Source organism: Cynocephalus volans, chromosome X (genome assembly GCF_027409185.1).
Source record: "Cynocephalus volans isolate mCynVol1 chromosome X, mCynVol1.pri, whole genome shotgun sequence".
In the NCBI taxonomy this organism is placed as follows: Eukaryota; Metazoa; Chordata; class Mammalia; order Dermoptera; family Cynocephalidae; genus Cynocephalus; species Cynocephalus volans.
Genome location: NC_084478.1, coordinates 143,731,696 through 143,748,652, shown reverse-complemented (window position 1 = coordinate 143,748,652; position 16,957 = coordinate 143,731,696). Strand labels below are relative to the sequence as shown.

At 48.8% G+C, this 16,957-nt stretch overlaps 1 protein-coding gene across 1 annotated transcript in view; it reads right to left on the bottom strand.

The window, feature by feature from the left end:
* The window catches only part of ARHGAP36 (Rho GTPase activating protein 36), a 31,379-nt gene extending 14,631 nt beyond the window's left edge, over positions 1 to 16,748 (bottom strand). The window contains exon 1 of the mRNA XM_063083521.1: positions 16,647 to 16,748. Coding sequence (XP_062939591.1) covers positions 16,647 to 16,704 — 58 coding nt within the window. The 5' untranslated portion in view covers positions 16,705 to 16,748. The remainder of the gene's footprint in view (positions 1 to 16,646) is intronic.
* Between the last annotated feature and the right edge of the window lie 209 nt (positions 16,749 to 16,957).

The following is a 16,957-nucleotide window of genomic DNA, read 5'->3' as shown; positions in this document are numbered from 1 at the left end:
CCATCCTGACACCATGGTATCGTGGAAAGCTCTTGAGATATGGACTGGATCTTGGGTTCAAATCCCAGCTTCACCAGGTGTAAGTCAGCACACTCACCAACTACGTGATATGGAGAAAATTATCTCACTTCTCTGAGCCTCAGATCCATGACCTCATAAAATAAGAAACATGATACCTATTAAAGGTGGCTGTGGTAAAGATGCAATAAAAGACAGGGTGGTATGAGAGAGTCCTCCAAAGGGTACAGTGCTGTACCAAGGTAAGGAATTGTCCCCCAAAATACCTGGGAGTCAAATTTAAGCAGAAGTGCTACTATCTGGAATGAGGCAAAGAGTGTCCCTGCTGAAGAATGCCCCTGCACCATCCTTTGAAAATGAAAATGGGTACTCACTCACTGTCAGCAGGACACTTGCAGAGGGGACAAGATGAACTGTTTCTTCACTAGGTCTTTCATAATCAGAAATGCAAGGCAGCTAACTGGGGTATAGGAGGTGGGAGGGTAGTCTAGGCTGGGAAATGTGGAAAAAACTAACTGGCCCACAAAGGGGGTTAGTCCCTACCTTTCCCTTCCTCAGCACAGTATGCAAACCAACCATGCTAGGGGTGGTGGAGGGGAGGGAAGAGCCATCTGGAGTGGAAAGTCCCAGTTCCTGCCCTTGGGATCTTAAAGCCTAGTTGAAGGTCACATAAATGTCAAGTGTCTGAAGGACTATCAAGAAAGGCCCATGGGTCTAATATCATTCTTCCTTGCACTATTTAAATATATTTCCTCTCCTTTGCTCCTTTAAGGAATATTAAAAATTGACTATTTCCCCAGGCCCACCAGCACTGTGTCTTTCTACAACTATAGGTTTTTGGAATGCACTCAGTAAATTCCGATTCATTCTTCCTATCTTTTCATCACCCCTGCCCTCCCCCAAGCTTCCCTCTTTGAGACACATTCTTCTTCACACACACACACACATTCCCACTCACAGACATGCATCTACACAGACACATCCTCCCACTCTCACATATGCATTTATACACACACACATACACATACACACTCACACACACACTCTCTACCCCTCTCCGATGCATTTACTGTAAGAGAAGGAAACAGGGAAATGAGACTCTTCATTAAAGGAAGAACCATCAAGCATTTGCCTCAATAGACCACACCTGTGGCATCTCAGGAGTGGGCATAAGGAAAAAAAAGACTAATGGGGACACTCCCCAAACCATCTGAACAGAGGCCATGTCAAGGAAACCTTCAGAATGAAGAAGTCCTCAAATCTGTGCCGTCAGCTGCTTCTCCTCCATCTTTGTTCCCCACCCCCACCCCCTTCTCGTCTCTTTTGATTGTATCTTCCCCAACAAACATCCAGTTTTCTGCCAGTTTTCTTTTTCAAATTCCTGTCTGAGTGGCTGTCATAGGGAATTGGTACTGTAGGAGATCTTTTTCCCTGTAGTTTTCATGATAGAAATGGTATTTTCAAACTACATTAAAGTAAGCATATTTGTAAAATATTAATGTCTGTCTGTCTAACTATCTATCTATCCCCCTTCAGAATTAGACCACTCTCTTGGCTATGATGTGGTGATAAAAGCCCTAGACCAGCAGTCAGGAGGTCTTGGTTACTAAGCAGCTGGATGGCCTTGGGCACGTCGGTGAACGTCTCCAAGCCCAAAACATAACCAGCATAACTTATTATTATCCTGTTTATCTAAGAGCATTGTAGAGACATAGCCCTCACGTCTACAGAGTCCTCGATTCTTCTACGGGACTTAGCCAGCTCCAGGACACAGAGCCAGCCACGCGCGCCGCTATCCGCAGTTGGGGGGCGACCCGCCCCTCCGCAGACGTTTGGGCGCCAGAGCGCAGGGGCTTGAGTCGGTCTCCCTGTCCCTCCCCACCCGTGCCGCCTCCCCGCTGCAAGTGCTTGGCCCTGAGCTAGGCACCGAGGTGGGGGTTGGCGGCCTGAGGACCCTGCGCCCTTCGCCTGGAGCCCACTGCGCTGCAGGGCGCGGCCTTCGGGACAGGCTGGGCTGCGTTGCGCGCGTCCCGCTCCTAGGTCGCTCTCGGGAGCACAGCACCTGAAAAATTAAACAGAGCTCCGCGGCGCGCAAAAACCACTCTCCGCTGCCTGCCCCCGCCGGGAATTCGAAAAATTAAATCTTTCTTGCACGTTCTGGCTTTGAGCCATTGAACGCGAAAGCCTGGGAAACTTGTTCAGCACTCTCAGGCCTCCTCTCCCGCCCTCACGTCGGGCTCTCCACTCGGAGTGCCCTCACCTCCCTCTCTCGCCCCGCAGTGGGCCGCACTCAGGCCCCTGGGCACTACCTCTTGGCGACTCTCTTGGTCCGACCAGAAAATAAGCTGCGTGACCGGCTCGTCGCAGACGCGGCTGGTCCCGAGACAAGCTGCAGGCACTGTGAGCGCTTGACTCTGACGCTCAGATTCCCCCACTCTCAGCAAAGCTTTCCGCGGTGGGGAAGGGGCTGATTCATAGCAATTTTCTCCACAGCAGCCAGCTCAGTGTCTTACGCATACCTGTTTGCTGAATTCCCTGGGCTACTCCCACTGTTTCTCATTGTACCCCACAGACTTCCCTCCCATGATCCAAAGCTTATGTCTCCTTCAAGATTCCACCCAAGGCTCCCTGTCCCCCGAGGGCTCCAAATTTCCCCTCCCCTGGTCATGCCACACAATGTCACATTACAAGTGAAGGAAAGGCAGAAGTGGAGGTTCAGATGGTCAGGAAACTTACCCCAAAACACAGAGCTAAGGAGTGGCAGAGCCAAGATGAAGGCCCAGAACTCCTGGATCCCAGCTCAGCACACTTTACTGCCCCACATTGCTTCCCTTCTGCCCTGACTTGTACAGTATTCCAGAGCAGGGACTGTACAAGGAACAACCTCCTCCCCTCCTTGCCTCACTCTTTCTGCTCCTTGCTTCCCATTCTTGTCCAGGGCCTCTGCTCTTCCAAACTCAAGGCAAAAAGGTTGTTTTGTTCAAAGTTCAATGATGAGCAAGAGCAAACAGAAAGTTGACTTCCCAAAGGCCTCCACACACCTGGATGGCAGTGGTCTCCGTAGGTGACCTCCCCTCAGCCCCATCCCCCACACTACTATAGTCTTCATTTTCTGTCTTTTTTGCATACCTAAGCATCTGGGGAAGTCAGAAGGCCATCCACACCTGCCCAAACCATCTCACCTTTTAATACTTCTTCCAAAAATACCCTCTTCTAATCTGCAGCCCACCAATCGTATATACAAATTACCATTCAGCCAAGTAAAAGTCTATTATTTACAAGAGCTAAATATTCTTGTCTGATGCAAGAAGGACAATATGGGGTTATAAAGACAAGTTCTCAGATAGAGGGGAATTTTAAATAAATAATTACACCCCCTCCCAATTGAATTTCCTCTTCTTTGGGGCCAAGTAAACGGACAAAGGTGGAATGTTGTTGACAAAGACAGACAGCAATAAAGAAAGAGGAGAAAAGATTCAAGAATGTCAGACAATGGGAGAGCCCTGCAAAAGGGAAGAGGGAGGAGCAGAGCCTAGGCAAAGGAGAGAAGGAGGAAAGGGGAGGGGAGAGGATAGAGGGCAGCTACTAGCTCCAGGCATTCATAGCTACTGTGGAATCCCAGAAAGACATGGACTTATTCCCCAAAGGCTCAGGGGTGGGGCTCCTAGGGCCCTGGTTTGGAAAGGAGTTCCAGAAGACATATGGCAAGTCTCTCTTATTCCCTAGTAGAGAGAGAGAGAGAACTTCTGGCTCTGGCAGCAGGATTGGTGGCGCTCATTTCAATTTAAGTACCTCACCACCATCACTACCACCAGGATGCCCTTGTCCAACCACTCCCCCCACCCCCGGAATCAAATAAATCTTACCCAACACAGGAGTGTAATTGGAATGCTGAGGACGGTTTCTCCTTCCATTGAAGGAGAGGATCTCTCCCTCTCCTCCTGTTGGAAGTGGGCTGGGTACTGCCCCTTTATACATTCTAGAGCACCAGATCAGGAGAGGGGGAGAAGAGGAGGCAGCGGCAGTTTGAGACTGGTCCAACTTATCCCTGGCATTCTTTCTCTTTCTCTCTCTCTCACTCTCTTTCTTATTTTTCTGCAGCCCCTCCTTCTGGCCCCAGCAGTTTTGCTCCCCTTCTTCACTGCAGCATCCTGCAGCCAGTTCCCCCCATTTTGTGACAAGGGGCTGATATTGGGGTGCATCTTTTTGGTGATGCTTGCTTTTTAATATGATATTTTAGATTGATATGCTAAGAAAAGACTTGAGTTGGAGGGGCGGGGTGTCAAAGGAGATGAGAGAAAAATCCACCCAGACAGCCAGCTGCCTTGCTGGGAAAGCAGCATGGGTTGCTGTTGGGGATTAGCAGGAAGACATGATTTGAACCTGAGTGCACAGGGAGCCATTTTAGGCAGAGGACTTGGATTACAATGACTGCCTCGATAACATAAATACACAAAGAATATGATATATTAGAGAAAAGATAGATCACTAAATTTCAATCAGCCTCAGTTTTCTCAACTTCAGAATAGAGGAATACATGCTTACCCTATAGCATTGTGGCGAAGAATGTGTGAAATAACACAGATAAACTACTTAGCACTTACCTTGCTACTGAAGCCCAGAGAGTGAGAGAGGCTTGCCCAAGGTCACACAATAGGTAGCAGAGTCAGGATTAGAACCCAGGTGTCCCAAACACCCCCTCCCCAGGAGGGGTGCTTTCCACTCTACTTCCTCCTCTAAGAAGGCTGCCAGGGCTCTCCTTGGGGACTTGGTGGGGGTGGATGTGGGGAGGTGGGTTAGGAGCTGACTCTACGCATATGAATACAGACACTCTATCATTTAGTCCCAGCCTTATCCCCCTTCTCATCGTCACTAAGGTAATCTCCCCATGCCATCTTGGACTGATTCATTGCCACTTTTGCGCCACCTCTACTGCCCAACTGTGAGGTGGTGACTCACTGTCTAGCTGGCCAGGGCTTCTGCCCTCCAGGAAAGAGGCTTTCTTCTTAATTGACTGCAGAAGCCTCAGCCGCAGTGAAACAACGCCCTTCCAGGCAGGCTTAGAGATGGAGGGCTTTGAGGAGGAATGGAGTAATTCCTTATCCAAAGCCACTGCCCTCCATCGCCACAATGCCCAGGGTGCCACTACTGGAGTCCTCTCTCTAGATTCCTTATGATAATGCCTTATGTGCCCTCGAGTCTCAGTGTTTCAAAGGGATGTCACCAAGGGTATCTCTTTGCCACATGTATAGAGTCTGTGCTGTGTGTCTGGCACTGTGTTAGGCACTGGTGGGACATAAGGAAACAGGAGACGTCTCTGGCACCCATAGAGTGTTCATTACAAGTTTTAAAAAAATTAACCTGGCAGCTTGGTAAGGGGGCAAAGAACGCAAGGGAGATGAGTTAGGAAGTCCCTCTGAGGGGTGGAGGTGATGGGCAGAAGGGGCTCATCATAACCCAAAGGATTGGAGTTCTTACCTGGAATTCCTTGTGGCCAGTGAGTGCCATCACTAAATCATTCATGCAAGCATTTGCCTTAAACACAGCACATTGCTTAAGAAATTAAATGTTAACTGAACTCCCTCCCACCCTCTGCCTTTCTGGCCTGGCTTGGGGGCATTCACTGGTGGCTATGTCTCCCTCCCAGCCTCTGATCCCCTCTTCCCCAAACTCCCAAATCTTTATCTTTTTATGTGTGGGGGTGGGGGGGAGGGAGCGGGATGAACATCTTCGGGATCTTGACTGGAATGAGTACTTCATATGATATCTCCTTTAAACCTCATACCTACCCCGCGACCTAAGCCAGTGACTTGCCAAGGAAGTCAGCTACGAAGTGGCAGAGCTGAGACTCGAACCCATAACAGCTCCGAAGCCTGTGCCGTGTACTTTGCACAGCGCTTTATATACAGTGCGGGGAGTGTGAGGGAGGAGGTCCTCTTCCTCCACCTCCCTTTCCCTTGCCGTCCACCTCCACCGAAAGAAAGCATGCGGAGGACAGAAGCCAGATGGTCATGTGGCCACGGAGCCTTCTGGAGTGACCACTGTAGCCCGCTGACGGTGGGAGGAGACCTCCGAGTTTCCCGCGCGGGCTGTGCCGCCAGCAGTGCAAAACACCTTCAGCGACTCTACCGCCCCCTGCCGCCGGTGGCTCCCCGGCCGAGGCCACTGTTCTCGGGAGGGCTTGTGTGCTAAGAAAAAAGCTCAACGACCGCGCAAGGGCTGTCTTGGGCCAGTGCTTAGCTGCAGATAGCCCGGCCAGGTTTGGTGACGTAAGCGGGAAGGAGGAACATTTCTAGCACCCCACTATGTGCCCAGCGTGGGACCAGCGATTTCTGATAGCCATTGCCTTTTATGTAGAAAATGTGTTGCTTTGCAAAATAGTGAGCGCTCCACCAAGAGAAGTCTTCAAGCTATATTAGAACAGGTTTCGAAAAAAGCGTGTCTGCAGATCTCAACTCCCTACTTCTTGAAACCAACAAAAGCACTCAACACTAATAGTCGCCCGCTCTCCCCGGCAGGGGAGGGTGAAGCACACCCCGGGGCGGGGCGGAGGTCAGCGCCGTGAAGGGGCAGGGGGAGGGTGCGGGGAGGAGGAGCCTCCGGTTGAGTCGGGGTCCCCGCGGAGCCCTCGTGCCCGCCCGCTGATTCCCAGGATCTTCCTGTTTTTCTGGGTTCCGACTGGACCCTGCCTGGACCCAACTCACTCATTCCCTCTGCTTGGGAATGGGGAACATGGGGGCAACACCCCAGGTCAAAGGGAAAAGAGCATCTGTGCCCGCTCGGCCTCGTCCGCCCATCCCCCCTCCTCACTTCCCCTCCTCCCCTCCTCGCCCCCTTCTCTTCCGCCCGGAGGGAAGGCGGGGGCGGGCCGTGTGTGTATGTATGCATGCATGTACGCGTGTGTGCGCGCGCGCGAGTGCGCTACGTCTGTGTGTGCATTCGGTGTGTGCCGGGTGTGGGGTGTGTGTGCGCGGTGCACGTTTTAGCCCGAGTGCTTGATGTGGTGTGTATTTGGTTTGCGCTGTGACATGCAGCATGTGTTTGTGCGGCATTTGTGTGTGCACGCTTGCAGGTTGTATGTTTCTGCCCGATTATAGTGTAACTATGTGGGTGCGGTCTGGATGTGGGTGTGTTCGGTGTATGTTTCTGCCGGGGTTGTAATCTTGCTGTGGTGAGTATATTTATGTGTGCACTGTGTGTGTGTGCCCATTGAAGCTTGTGTGCATGTGTGTTTACCCTTAGGTGCGGTGTGTCAATATGAGTTTGCAGGTGGTGGTTGTTGTGGTGTGTAGTGTGTGTGCTCGTGGGCAAGGTGTCTCTATAAGTAAGTGTACTTAAGGTGTGTTTGTTCAAAGGTTGTATGTGAGGGTGCAGTGTGTCTTTTTGTGTGATGTGTTCATGTCTGTGATGCAGATGTGTATGGCCAGTCCATGAGCTCCGAAGGAGGGCTGGAGACCGTGTGGTGTCTTGGAGGGGTATCCCCGCGTGAGTGTCTGGGTGCAATGTGTGAGAGCACGAGCCGTCCAAAACAAGTCGGGTGATCGTGTGAGTGGAGGTGATGGGGGGTGGGGGGCAGACGTCGCTTCAGGACTGGGACGAGAAAAGTGGTAGGGGCTCGCGACCCCGGCCAGGGAGCCCGCTGGCTTGATCTCCGGGTGAGGGTCGGCTGGTCCCCCGCTGTGCCTGCAAAGCCTGCAGGGGCAGGGTGTGAACTTACGTGGCTGCTTAGAGGAAAGAAGAGGAGGGCGCCGCACGTGACTGGCCAGGTAGGGCGCCTAAAGGGCGCGGGCAGGGTCTGGTGGGAGTGAGCTGAAAAGATTCTTGGTCACTGACCCAACCCCCCCCACCCCCCAGGAGATCCAAGTGCTTGCTGAGCTGAGCCCAACTTTTTGCTCAGGGCCTGGCTGTTTCACACCTCCTTGGCTTTGTGTGGGTAGATCCATTGCCTGGAAGCTCTTTCTCCCTGGGCCTCCTAACAAACTCCTACATATTTTTTTAAGACCTAACTCAAGAGTCGCAAAACTTTCTCTGCTTTTCTGTACCCCTTCCTCCCATTTGAGGGCTCCCTTTTTTGAGCCACCACAATCACACACTTCATACTTCTCATGACATGATCATAAACCGCAATTATTTGTCTCTCCTTTTAAACTCTGAGCTGCTGTAGAGAATGCCTGGTATATAGCAAGAATAATAATAGTAATTATAATAATAATGTCTCCATTTATTAAATACTTACTGTGTACCAGGCACTGTGCTAAGTTTTCTTACATGCACTATCTCCTTGAGTCCTTACAATGAACCTGTGAGGCAGATAGAACTATGATTATCACTATGTTATGCTTCACACATCAGGCTCAGAGTAGTTAAGTAATTTCCCCAAGGTCACACAGACAGTAGGAGGCAGAACTGGTATTTGAACTCAGGTTTGCCATCCTTCTTAACCCTTTCTTCTATACCAGTCAGCATCACTAAGAGTCCCCTGATTCCTGCTAGGCATTGAAGTCTTTATCAAACAGTATCATTTCCCTACAAATCTTTTAGTTTACTGATACCACCAAGAGTACTCAGCATAATTACTTTCTTTGTCTCTCAGACAGCTGATACTTTCTCCACCTAATTACCTGCTTTGTTGACACCTCAACAGAAATCTTTATTTACTCTAGGCACATAAGAACCTCACCAGCTCCAGTTCTGGGAGCTCTCCTTAAGCTAGTGCTGAAAGAAAGAGCTAATAATGAGCATTTTCTAGCCACAGGGTTACAGGAATTGGATATGAAGGGAAATGGAAGTGAGGGGTCAGGATGGAATAAGGGAATGATTTCACAGCTCCCCAGACCCATTTTTATAGCACCACCATCAGAAGTTGGTAGGTAGTGAATTTCAAGCAGACCAGCCATCTCCACATCAAATTGCACATAGAAAAACAACCAGAGCCCTCCTCAGGAAGGATTACTGAATGGGCCCCATTTTGTATTATTCATGAATGAGGAGGGGCACTGTCCTTGCCTAATGGGACTCATGCTGTTCTAATGCCTTCCAAGCAGCCTCATCTGAGAAATACAAATTAAAACAATACATTGCGTTTGGGGGAACACATTTATGGGAGACGTGGTGTCTGCCCAGTCACAGCTGAAGGACCTCTGGAAGCACTGGCTCCCAGCTCAGCCCCCAGGGAACCAGCTCTAGACTGCTGCAAAGAGGTCAGGGGGTGGATAGAGAGGGACAATTCAACAGTGGTGAGTCACTTCACCACTTTTCAGGGGGGAAAGTGAGAAGCACGATTTAAATTGCCACTCTTATTATTGTGTCTTTTCAACTGGCACAAATGAGCCTGGTGTGTGGACAAAAAGCAGTTGGAACATCCATAAAGCTTCCCCCCAGCTGGGCCTGGGTCAGCACCTCATCCTAGGTGGGCAGGAAAAGCATTGCCTGCTAAAGTATTATGTAGCCAGAAAGTACCCTTTGGGGGATAAAAGTGTGTGGGGGGTGGTGCTAGAGAGGCCAGTCTAAGTCATGCAGGACACAGACCATCTGAAGCCCCTTGGTTTCAACGTACTTAAGTCCATACAAGAAGTTCATGGAAACTTTAATATCTTCCAGCATCTGGTCTCAGGCACTCAGCTTTTCTGCGGCTGCAGGGCTAGATACTTCCTCACTCTCCTTCGAAAATGCCACCTTCACTTCCTCTTCCATACAGCTGCTCAGGTGAGGCCTCTCCCTCTTCTTCCAAGGTTCTGTCCCTGCCTCTCATTCCCAGCACAAGCACACACACACACACACACACACACACACACACACACACACACACGCATCACAGGACTACCTGTCTAAGTCCTGTTGTGTAAATTCCACTAGATTCATGATGACTGTCTGCTTCACTCCAGCTCAGTGCTCCTGCCTGTGAAATGGGGGACAAGCTTCAACTCTGAAGAAACCAAAAGCTCCAGGATGTGGCTCCAAAAATGCAGTCCTGGGCCAGAGGCTATTAGCATAATGGAAGTCTATCCTTACTCTTCCTCCCCTCCGCCCCCCAGACCCATATAAATTGGTGGGATAGGAGGGACTACCAGAACCTCTGTCAACACTGCCACCACCTAAGATGGACAGACAGACACAGAAACGCGCACACATACACACAGACACACACACACACATACACACATTCTTTGGAGCTTAAAATTGCCACCATAAGTCTCTTTCTCTTTGGAGTTCAGGAAATGTGTCCCCATAAGATGAGAATTATATGGGGAATTGTAAAGGTGGAAAATGCTTTAATAACCCCTGTTAATGTCCAATATAAACAAAGATTTGCTTGCTTTCATCCTAAAAACAAGAATCTGTAGGGGCAGGGCACCAAAAATGTGAATTTTACTGAGGAGAGAGATCTTGGTTTCCCCATGAGAGTAAAACCCTTGAAGATTAGAGCTATCATCTTTTCTGTGGGGGTAGAGAAGGAACACAGGCTTTGGAGTAAGACAGTTCTGAGTTGGTATCCCAGCTCGATCACTTACTTACTGTGTGATCTTGGGAAGGTTACTTCACCTCTCTGAGTCTCAGTTTCCTTAGCTGTAAAATAGAGATATTAATGCCTGCCATAGAATTGCTTAGATGACTGAAGGAAGTAAACCATGGAAGCCACCAGTCAAATGCCTAACACTTATAGCAAATATTCAAGAAAAAGGTTAATTCCCTTCCCCATTTTTTTGGTTGTTTGTTTGTTTGTTCTGTTTTGTTTTTTCTCCATCTCATCTAGCCCAGAGCATCTCATCCTGGGTGTTGAAGGAGTGGAGCCAACTGACTAAGCTGCCAGTTTTCCTCATTACTGGTTTGTCTGACACTTTTGAAATAGTCGTTCTTCTTTTAGGATGATGTTTTGATCAGCCTAATGCAGCCCCGGAAGAACTGGACCTTTAGTCCAATTCTCACTCTGCGGTTTCTCCTGGCAGTGTTAATGAGGCCAAGGTTTCAGATGTAATACTCCATGCAGGAAAGTCTCAACTTTCTGCTCGGTGTCCAGACTTCCCCCCACCTCAACTGCAGACCCAGACCCAAGCCTTTCTCCTAAATATGTGCCATTGTGCTCAAGAAAATGAGAGCATGACTATTTCCTGGCGAAGATTGTTCTGTGACTCCTGTTTTTTCCCCCTCACCTCTACCCTAGAAATTAAGAAGGGTTCTTAAGGCCACCTAATTTCTAGCAGCCCCCAAGGTTTGGAGGTAGATGGAATGATGGGGAGAGAGATGGTGGTTCTCTGAGATATACTTTGCAGTACCTAAAGTACATCTCCTAGTAGTTATTTATTTGTTCCCAGTTAAAAAAAAAAAAAAAGAAAGAAAGAAAATCTACCTTTGCCACAAATGTTGAAGTGGGAGAAGACCCCAATCTGTGCTCCTTCCTCCCTGGTGCTGTTGCCTCCCTCTAGGGACAAAAGCAAGTCACTACAAGCTAAAGCTGCATTTAAGCAGGAGTGGTGGGGGAAGGTTAAGAAGTTGGAGGTGGGGAGTGGATATAATCCCAGAAAGGGATAAAGAGACTACAGAGTAGAGAAGTATTGAGATTCATGGCACAAAAAGCTCTGAGAGGCCAGCCTTCAGATGTGCCCAGTCTGTACAAGATGCCTTCGACTCCTCCCACTCCTTAACCACCCCCATTCATCCTGCATGCTACCCTCACTGACCCTAGACTCCTGCCTACAAAATAATCTATTAGTGAGTTCCTCTGAGGATTTAGGAATTTAGAAAAGCTTCTCTAGCTCCTACCCCTGTCTGCTTCTGAGAAGGTCCTGCAGCATCTGCTTTGAGAAGGGAAATGGGAGGGATAACAATTAAGGGTCAGCCATATAATACAGAGAATAGTTGGAGCAGGGGTTCAGGATAGGCGCATACGGCTTAATAAGTTTCCTTAATAAGCAGGGACCTGGGTATTAATAAGCAGCTGCTGGGTATTGGATGCCCATCCCGAGGAAGCCACGTGGTTTTTGAAGAGGTGTATCTGAGACGTGACAGTAGCTGCCAAGGCTCATCAAACGTGCCATCTACCCACTTCTGCTGATACATGTGAGAACAAATGATACTGCCAGAAGGAAACAGAAATCGTTTCCTAGTGACTCAGAGCCCCAGTTATGAGGACACAGGTGGTGTTTGCATGGCATCTTCCAGTTGAAATGTTCACCTTTTCACAGAAGGGAGTCTATCAATAATCAAATTGGTCAAAAAGCAGAATTTGGGCCCTGGACAAGGGATTACCAACAGCATCATATTGACCACCTATTAAATGTCCGCTGTACGTCACCATCGAGCTAGGAACTTTGCAAATGTTATCTCTTTTATTCTCACTCAAGCTTTAAAGTCAGACCAAAAGGGATTGTAATCCTTGCTCAGACACTGTGTGACAGTGAGCAAGCTACTGAATTTTTCTATTTTATCTTTAAAATAGAGAGAATAATACTTACCTCAGAGAGTTGTTATGAAAGTTAAATGAGATAGTTTGTGTAAAGCGACTGGTATTTACAAGTAGTAAATATTTGGAGAAGAAATAAAACATATTGTAATACCTGAGCCATAGGAGGCATTTAATATAATGACATCTACAACAATAACTGTTGTTATTATTTATAACTCAGAAATATAGGCATTATTGTATTATTTTAACAGCGGTTAAGTAACTCGCTTACAGCAACACTATAAAAGCAGGTGTAGGATTCAAACCAGGTGTGCCTCTTCTTACCCAGCGTTAGGGGACATCTCATGATCATTGGGAAGATGATGCTTGGCTAGCCTGTTCTAGTCATTACACTAAACTACGCATAGTGGGATTCTAGATCATTTTATAAACTATTTGCACATGACAGGTCCTTGATTAACCTTTTTAAACCTTTTTAAACTATAAGAGTAATTTAAGAACAAGCTTCATACAGATTTTAGAAAACAGGAAAAAACAACTATTATCCCACCACCTTAATAGAATCTCTAACTTGACCTTGTTGCTGAATTTTCTTCCAGTCTTTCCAAAATGCATATTTGGCTGTTATATCATTTTCCGTGTTGTTATGTATTCTTCATAAACACATTTTTTATGGTTATATGCTATCTAATAAGTGCATATGCCATAGGATTTATTTAACCATTGCTCTATTGTTGGATATTTAGGTTGTCTCAGTAGGTAAGTGTGAAAGGAAACGAATGATATTGCTTTCACCATTGCCATAATCACCCTCAGGGACCTGGTGTCCTGCTCTATCAATGCTCAATATGCTTTCTGTCATTTGGTATTTAAGCTTGATGAATGTCAGCTCTACTGCTGGAGCCTGGAGTACATTTGCAAGAGTACTATTTTCTGCCAGTTTTCATCACACAGATTCTGCATTTCATCCTTATGGTGGGTAAAGTGTGAGCGAACCTGGGAACCTAAGTTCTAGAGTATCACATATTTTTCCTATGGAAAAATGTCTTTTGAGGTGCAAACAAGTAATTCACAAAGGAACTTTGGGAAGTCCTGCCATTGGTGAATGGGGGTATTTATCTGACACCCTGACCAAGGGAATGGGGTGTCTCGTTTAGCAATCTCTTCCCAGCTCTGGAAAATGATCCTGTTGCAGCTCAACCAAGCCTGGCCTCAGTAAATCGACTAGGTCCCATCTCCAAGAAAAGATCAAATTTGTATGTAAAGTGAGCCCCAGGGTCCCTTCAGCTTTAGAGTTTTTGGCTGCTTTACAGAAGTCCAATTGTTTGAGGCCAAATCCAATGCCAAGAGTGAACTAGGGAGAGAATTTCAAGTGGGTCAATTGCGCTGTCCCTTTCCCTGGGAAAGAAGGCCTTTCTGGGCCCCTATTCCTCCCAGACTTCAATGATGCCTCTCCCAGATGCCTTCACATGTTTGTCCATTGCCCATTGTCACCCTCGAAAGCTTGCTCTGACATTCCAACTATCTCCTGGGCAAGGAGGACAGGGGTAAAGTAACACTTAGAATACCTCCCCCATCTGCCCAGTCAGAGGCCAGCTACTTCCCCCTACCTCTGACTTATGAGGATTTCTGAAAGGCATTTGAAGGGAGGCCCCAAGGGCAATTATAGCCCTGCAGAATATCAATAGCTACCCACAAAGTTACCCTTTGGGTTGCACAGCATTTCTCAGGGGAGTGCAATGAAGTGGGCTCTTGCCTGGTCAAAAAATTGTATTCAAAGATTAATTATTTATTCAAAGTGATGTTGTATGGTTTCAGTGAGATCATACAAGTAAAGGACGGAACCTAAGGGCCCGGAATCTGGAAAGTACTTCACATATATTTGCTGCTATCGTATAAGTAACAGAACTGTAGGCAGTGCTGTGCTGCAGGTGTATGTGGGGGGGATGGTTCCCACCAGACTGGAAATGCAGCAGTGAATGTAAGGTCTTGTACTTGGGTTCAAACTCCAACTAAGTACAGAATGTAGACTCCAAAAAGAACTTGGGTTTACTTTTTTTAAAAAAATATAGCTTTATTTGAAAGTAATTCCAACATAAATAAACTCTTTGTGTGAACTGTGTGGCGTGTGCATGGGATTTGTGAGTGGTGCATGCATGTGTGATGTGAGTATATTGTGTTGTGTATAGGAAATATGTGATGCATGTGAAGTATGTATGTGTGTGTTTGTCCGTGGCTTTGCATGTGGGCATGCACGGGTGTGGGAATGTGTATGTATGCGTGTATCTATGGCTATGTATGTGTGTATCTTGGGTGTGGTGTGGGCTTCCAAAAGAGGGAAAGTCAGCCATCCAGTACTATATTTATAGGGGCACAGCTGGAAATCCTCTTTTGGCCAGGTCATTGGACATTTATAACTTGGAGTATGTTCAAAGAAGAGCAGCTAGATGTGGGAAGGGGCCTTGCAGTCATGTCACATGTTAAACAGATGAAGGAACTGGGGAGATTTTGGCCTGAATAAGAACAGGGGTGAGTGGGGGGGGGTGGAATGGGGAAGGCTGGCACTGTTCCCTAGAAAGGAGGATCATGAAGGTCAGTGGCAGCACCAGAATGTGGAAGCTTCCAGAACGGAGATTTGGGTTCGGTTTAAGGAAAAGCCTTCTAATTCTAATAGACATTGCTGGTTTTAGATAGGGGTGAGCTTCCTTGTGTGATACTGACTCCCTCCGATGGGGTTATTCATAACGGAGCCATCATATCCTTGGTCTCATTGTAGTCATACGACAACCTCGTAGGCCAGGCAGGGGTGGAATGGTTCCCCCCATCCCCTTTTCCAGGGCAGGGTTTTAGAGCAATAAGGCCTCAAAAGGCATCTTATAGAACTCCCTTAGGTTTTTTTTTTTTTTTTTTTGATTCACCAGGATCACATAAACTTAAAAAAGTGCACACAAAAAATAAATAAACCCTCTGTGTGTATGCAGATCTTCCTTCTCAGAGACCTTGTGGCCTGCTAGAGACTGTACTTGAACTGGCTGAGCATGTTGCTGTCTCTTAGCAGGAAGTCAGACTCCTGGGACTGTTCTCAGCAGGATACTGGAGCTGGCAAGGACTAAAAACAGGTCTCTGCTGAATTAAGTTGCTGAGGCCCTTCCTCTCCCTGCTTCCCTCCCCCGCCTGTGAGGGGGCAGAGGAAAGAGGAGACAACCCCAGGTTTGGTCTATGGCTGGTGACCAATGACGCACTCTCACCAATATAGATTTTGGAGGTGGAGACTATGGAAAAACAGGTGGCGTGGGGGCAGGTGGCAGCCTGGAGGGGGTGGAGCCTATCAAGGGGGAGTGAAGGACAGTGCGGGCAGTGGTCCTGCGGAATCTCAAAAAGAAAATACTCTCCTGAAACTTTAAGGAGGAAAAAATAAGAGTTTCCAAAACGTACTTTGTAGAAGCAGTTCCAAGAAAGGAGTGAAATGCGATCCACATACTTACACCCGTTCTGTGATCTTTGTACACTTATGTCCTCAATTCCACAGGGATAGGGGAACCAAGCATTGATCTCAAGTACCCAAGGAAAAACCCAGACTGAAGACCCCAGGCGTCCGCCATTGGCAGTTAGGGGCAGTGGGCAGTTGGCAGAGCCTAACCCGACTCAGATTTGCTGCCAATTCCTTGCGCGACCTTGGGCAGGCCTTTCCCATCTCTGGGCTTCAATGTCACCATCTCTTAAATGAAAGGTAGAATTCGACGATTCTAAGGGGCCTGTGCTGATATTCTGTGGTTGAGATTGAGACAAGGGGACAAGCTCCAAGGCGAAAGGGACCCTCACCTTTTTTTCAGGGTTCCCGGGCCCCGGCTGCTCTGCCAGGGACGTTCATCCTTGGGCCTTTAGGGCCCTTGGGTTGCGGGACTGCGGGACTGCGGGACGGTGCGCGTCTGGCCCCAAGGCCCTGGCTGTCCCTGCTGGCGGCCGAGCCAGCGACTCCGCCCCCGCGCTCGCCCCGCGTCCCGCCGAGCCATTAGCGCGATTGCTCGCGGTTCCCGGCAAAGCTGGTGATTTATGCGGGGCCTCGACGGGGCCGTCTCTTGAGCCAGGAACAATTAGCTAAAAGCCAGCGGGAAAGGAGGCAAGAGGGCGGCGAGCCAAGCCCCAGGGCGCCCAGCCGGGGCCGCAGCCGCCGGCCGCCCCCGGCCGAGCACCCCAGTCCCCCGACTCGGTGGGCCCCACTCACCACGGCGGGGCCGGGGCTCAAAGGCCGACGCGAAAAGGCAGTCCAGTATCCACGCCATGCCCCGCGCTCAGTGCCCGGCAGCCTCGCAGCTAACCTCCGCGCCGTCCCCCACACGGGCCGCCCTAAGTAGCCCCCGGTGACCACGCCCTGAACCGCACCCTGCACCCAGCTACGAGCGTCCCGGTCACAGGACACCTCGAGCTTGTCACGAAGGGGGCAGGGCCTCAGGGGAGCCCCCCCCTCCCGCCGGAGGAGAGGCCTCTGGTCCCACAGCCCCTTCCCCCACGCGGAGGGAGGCCAAGACACAGCTC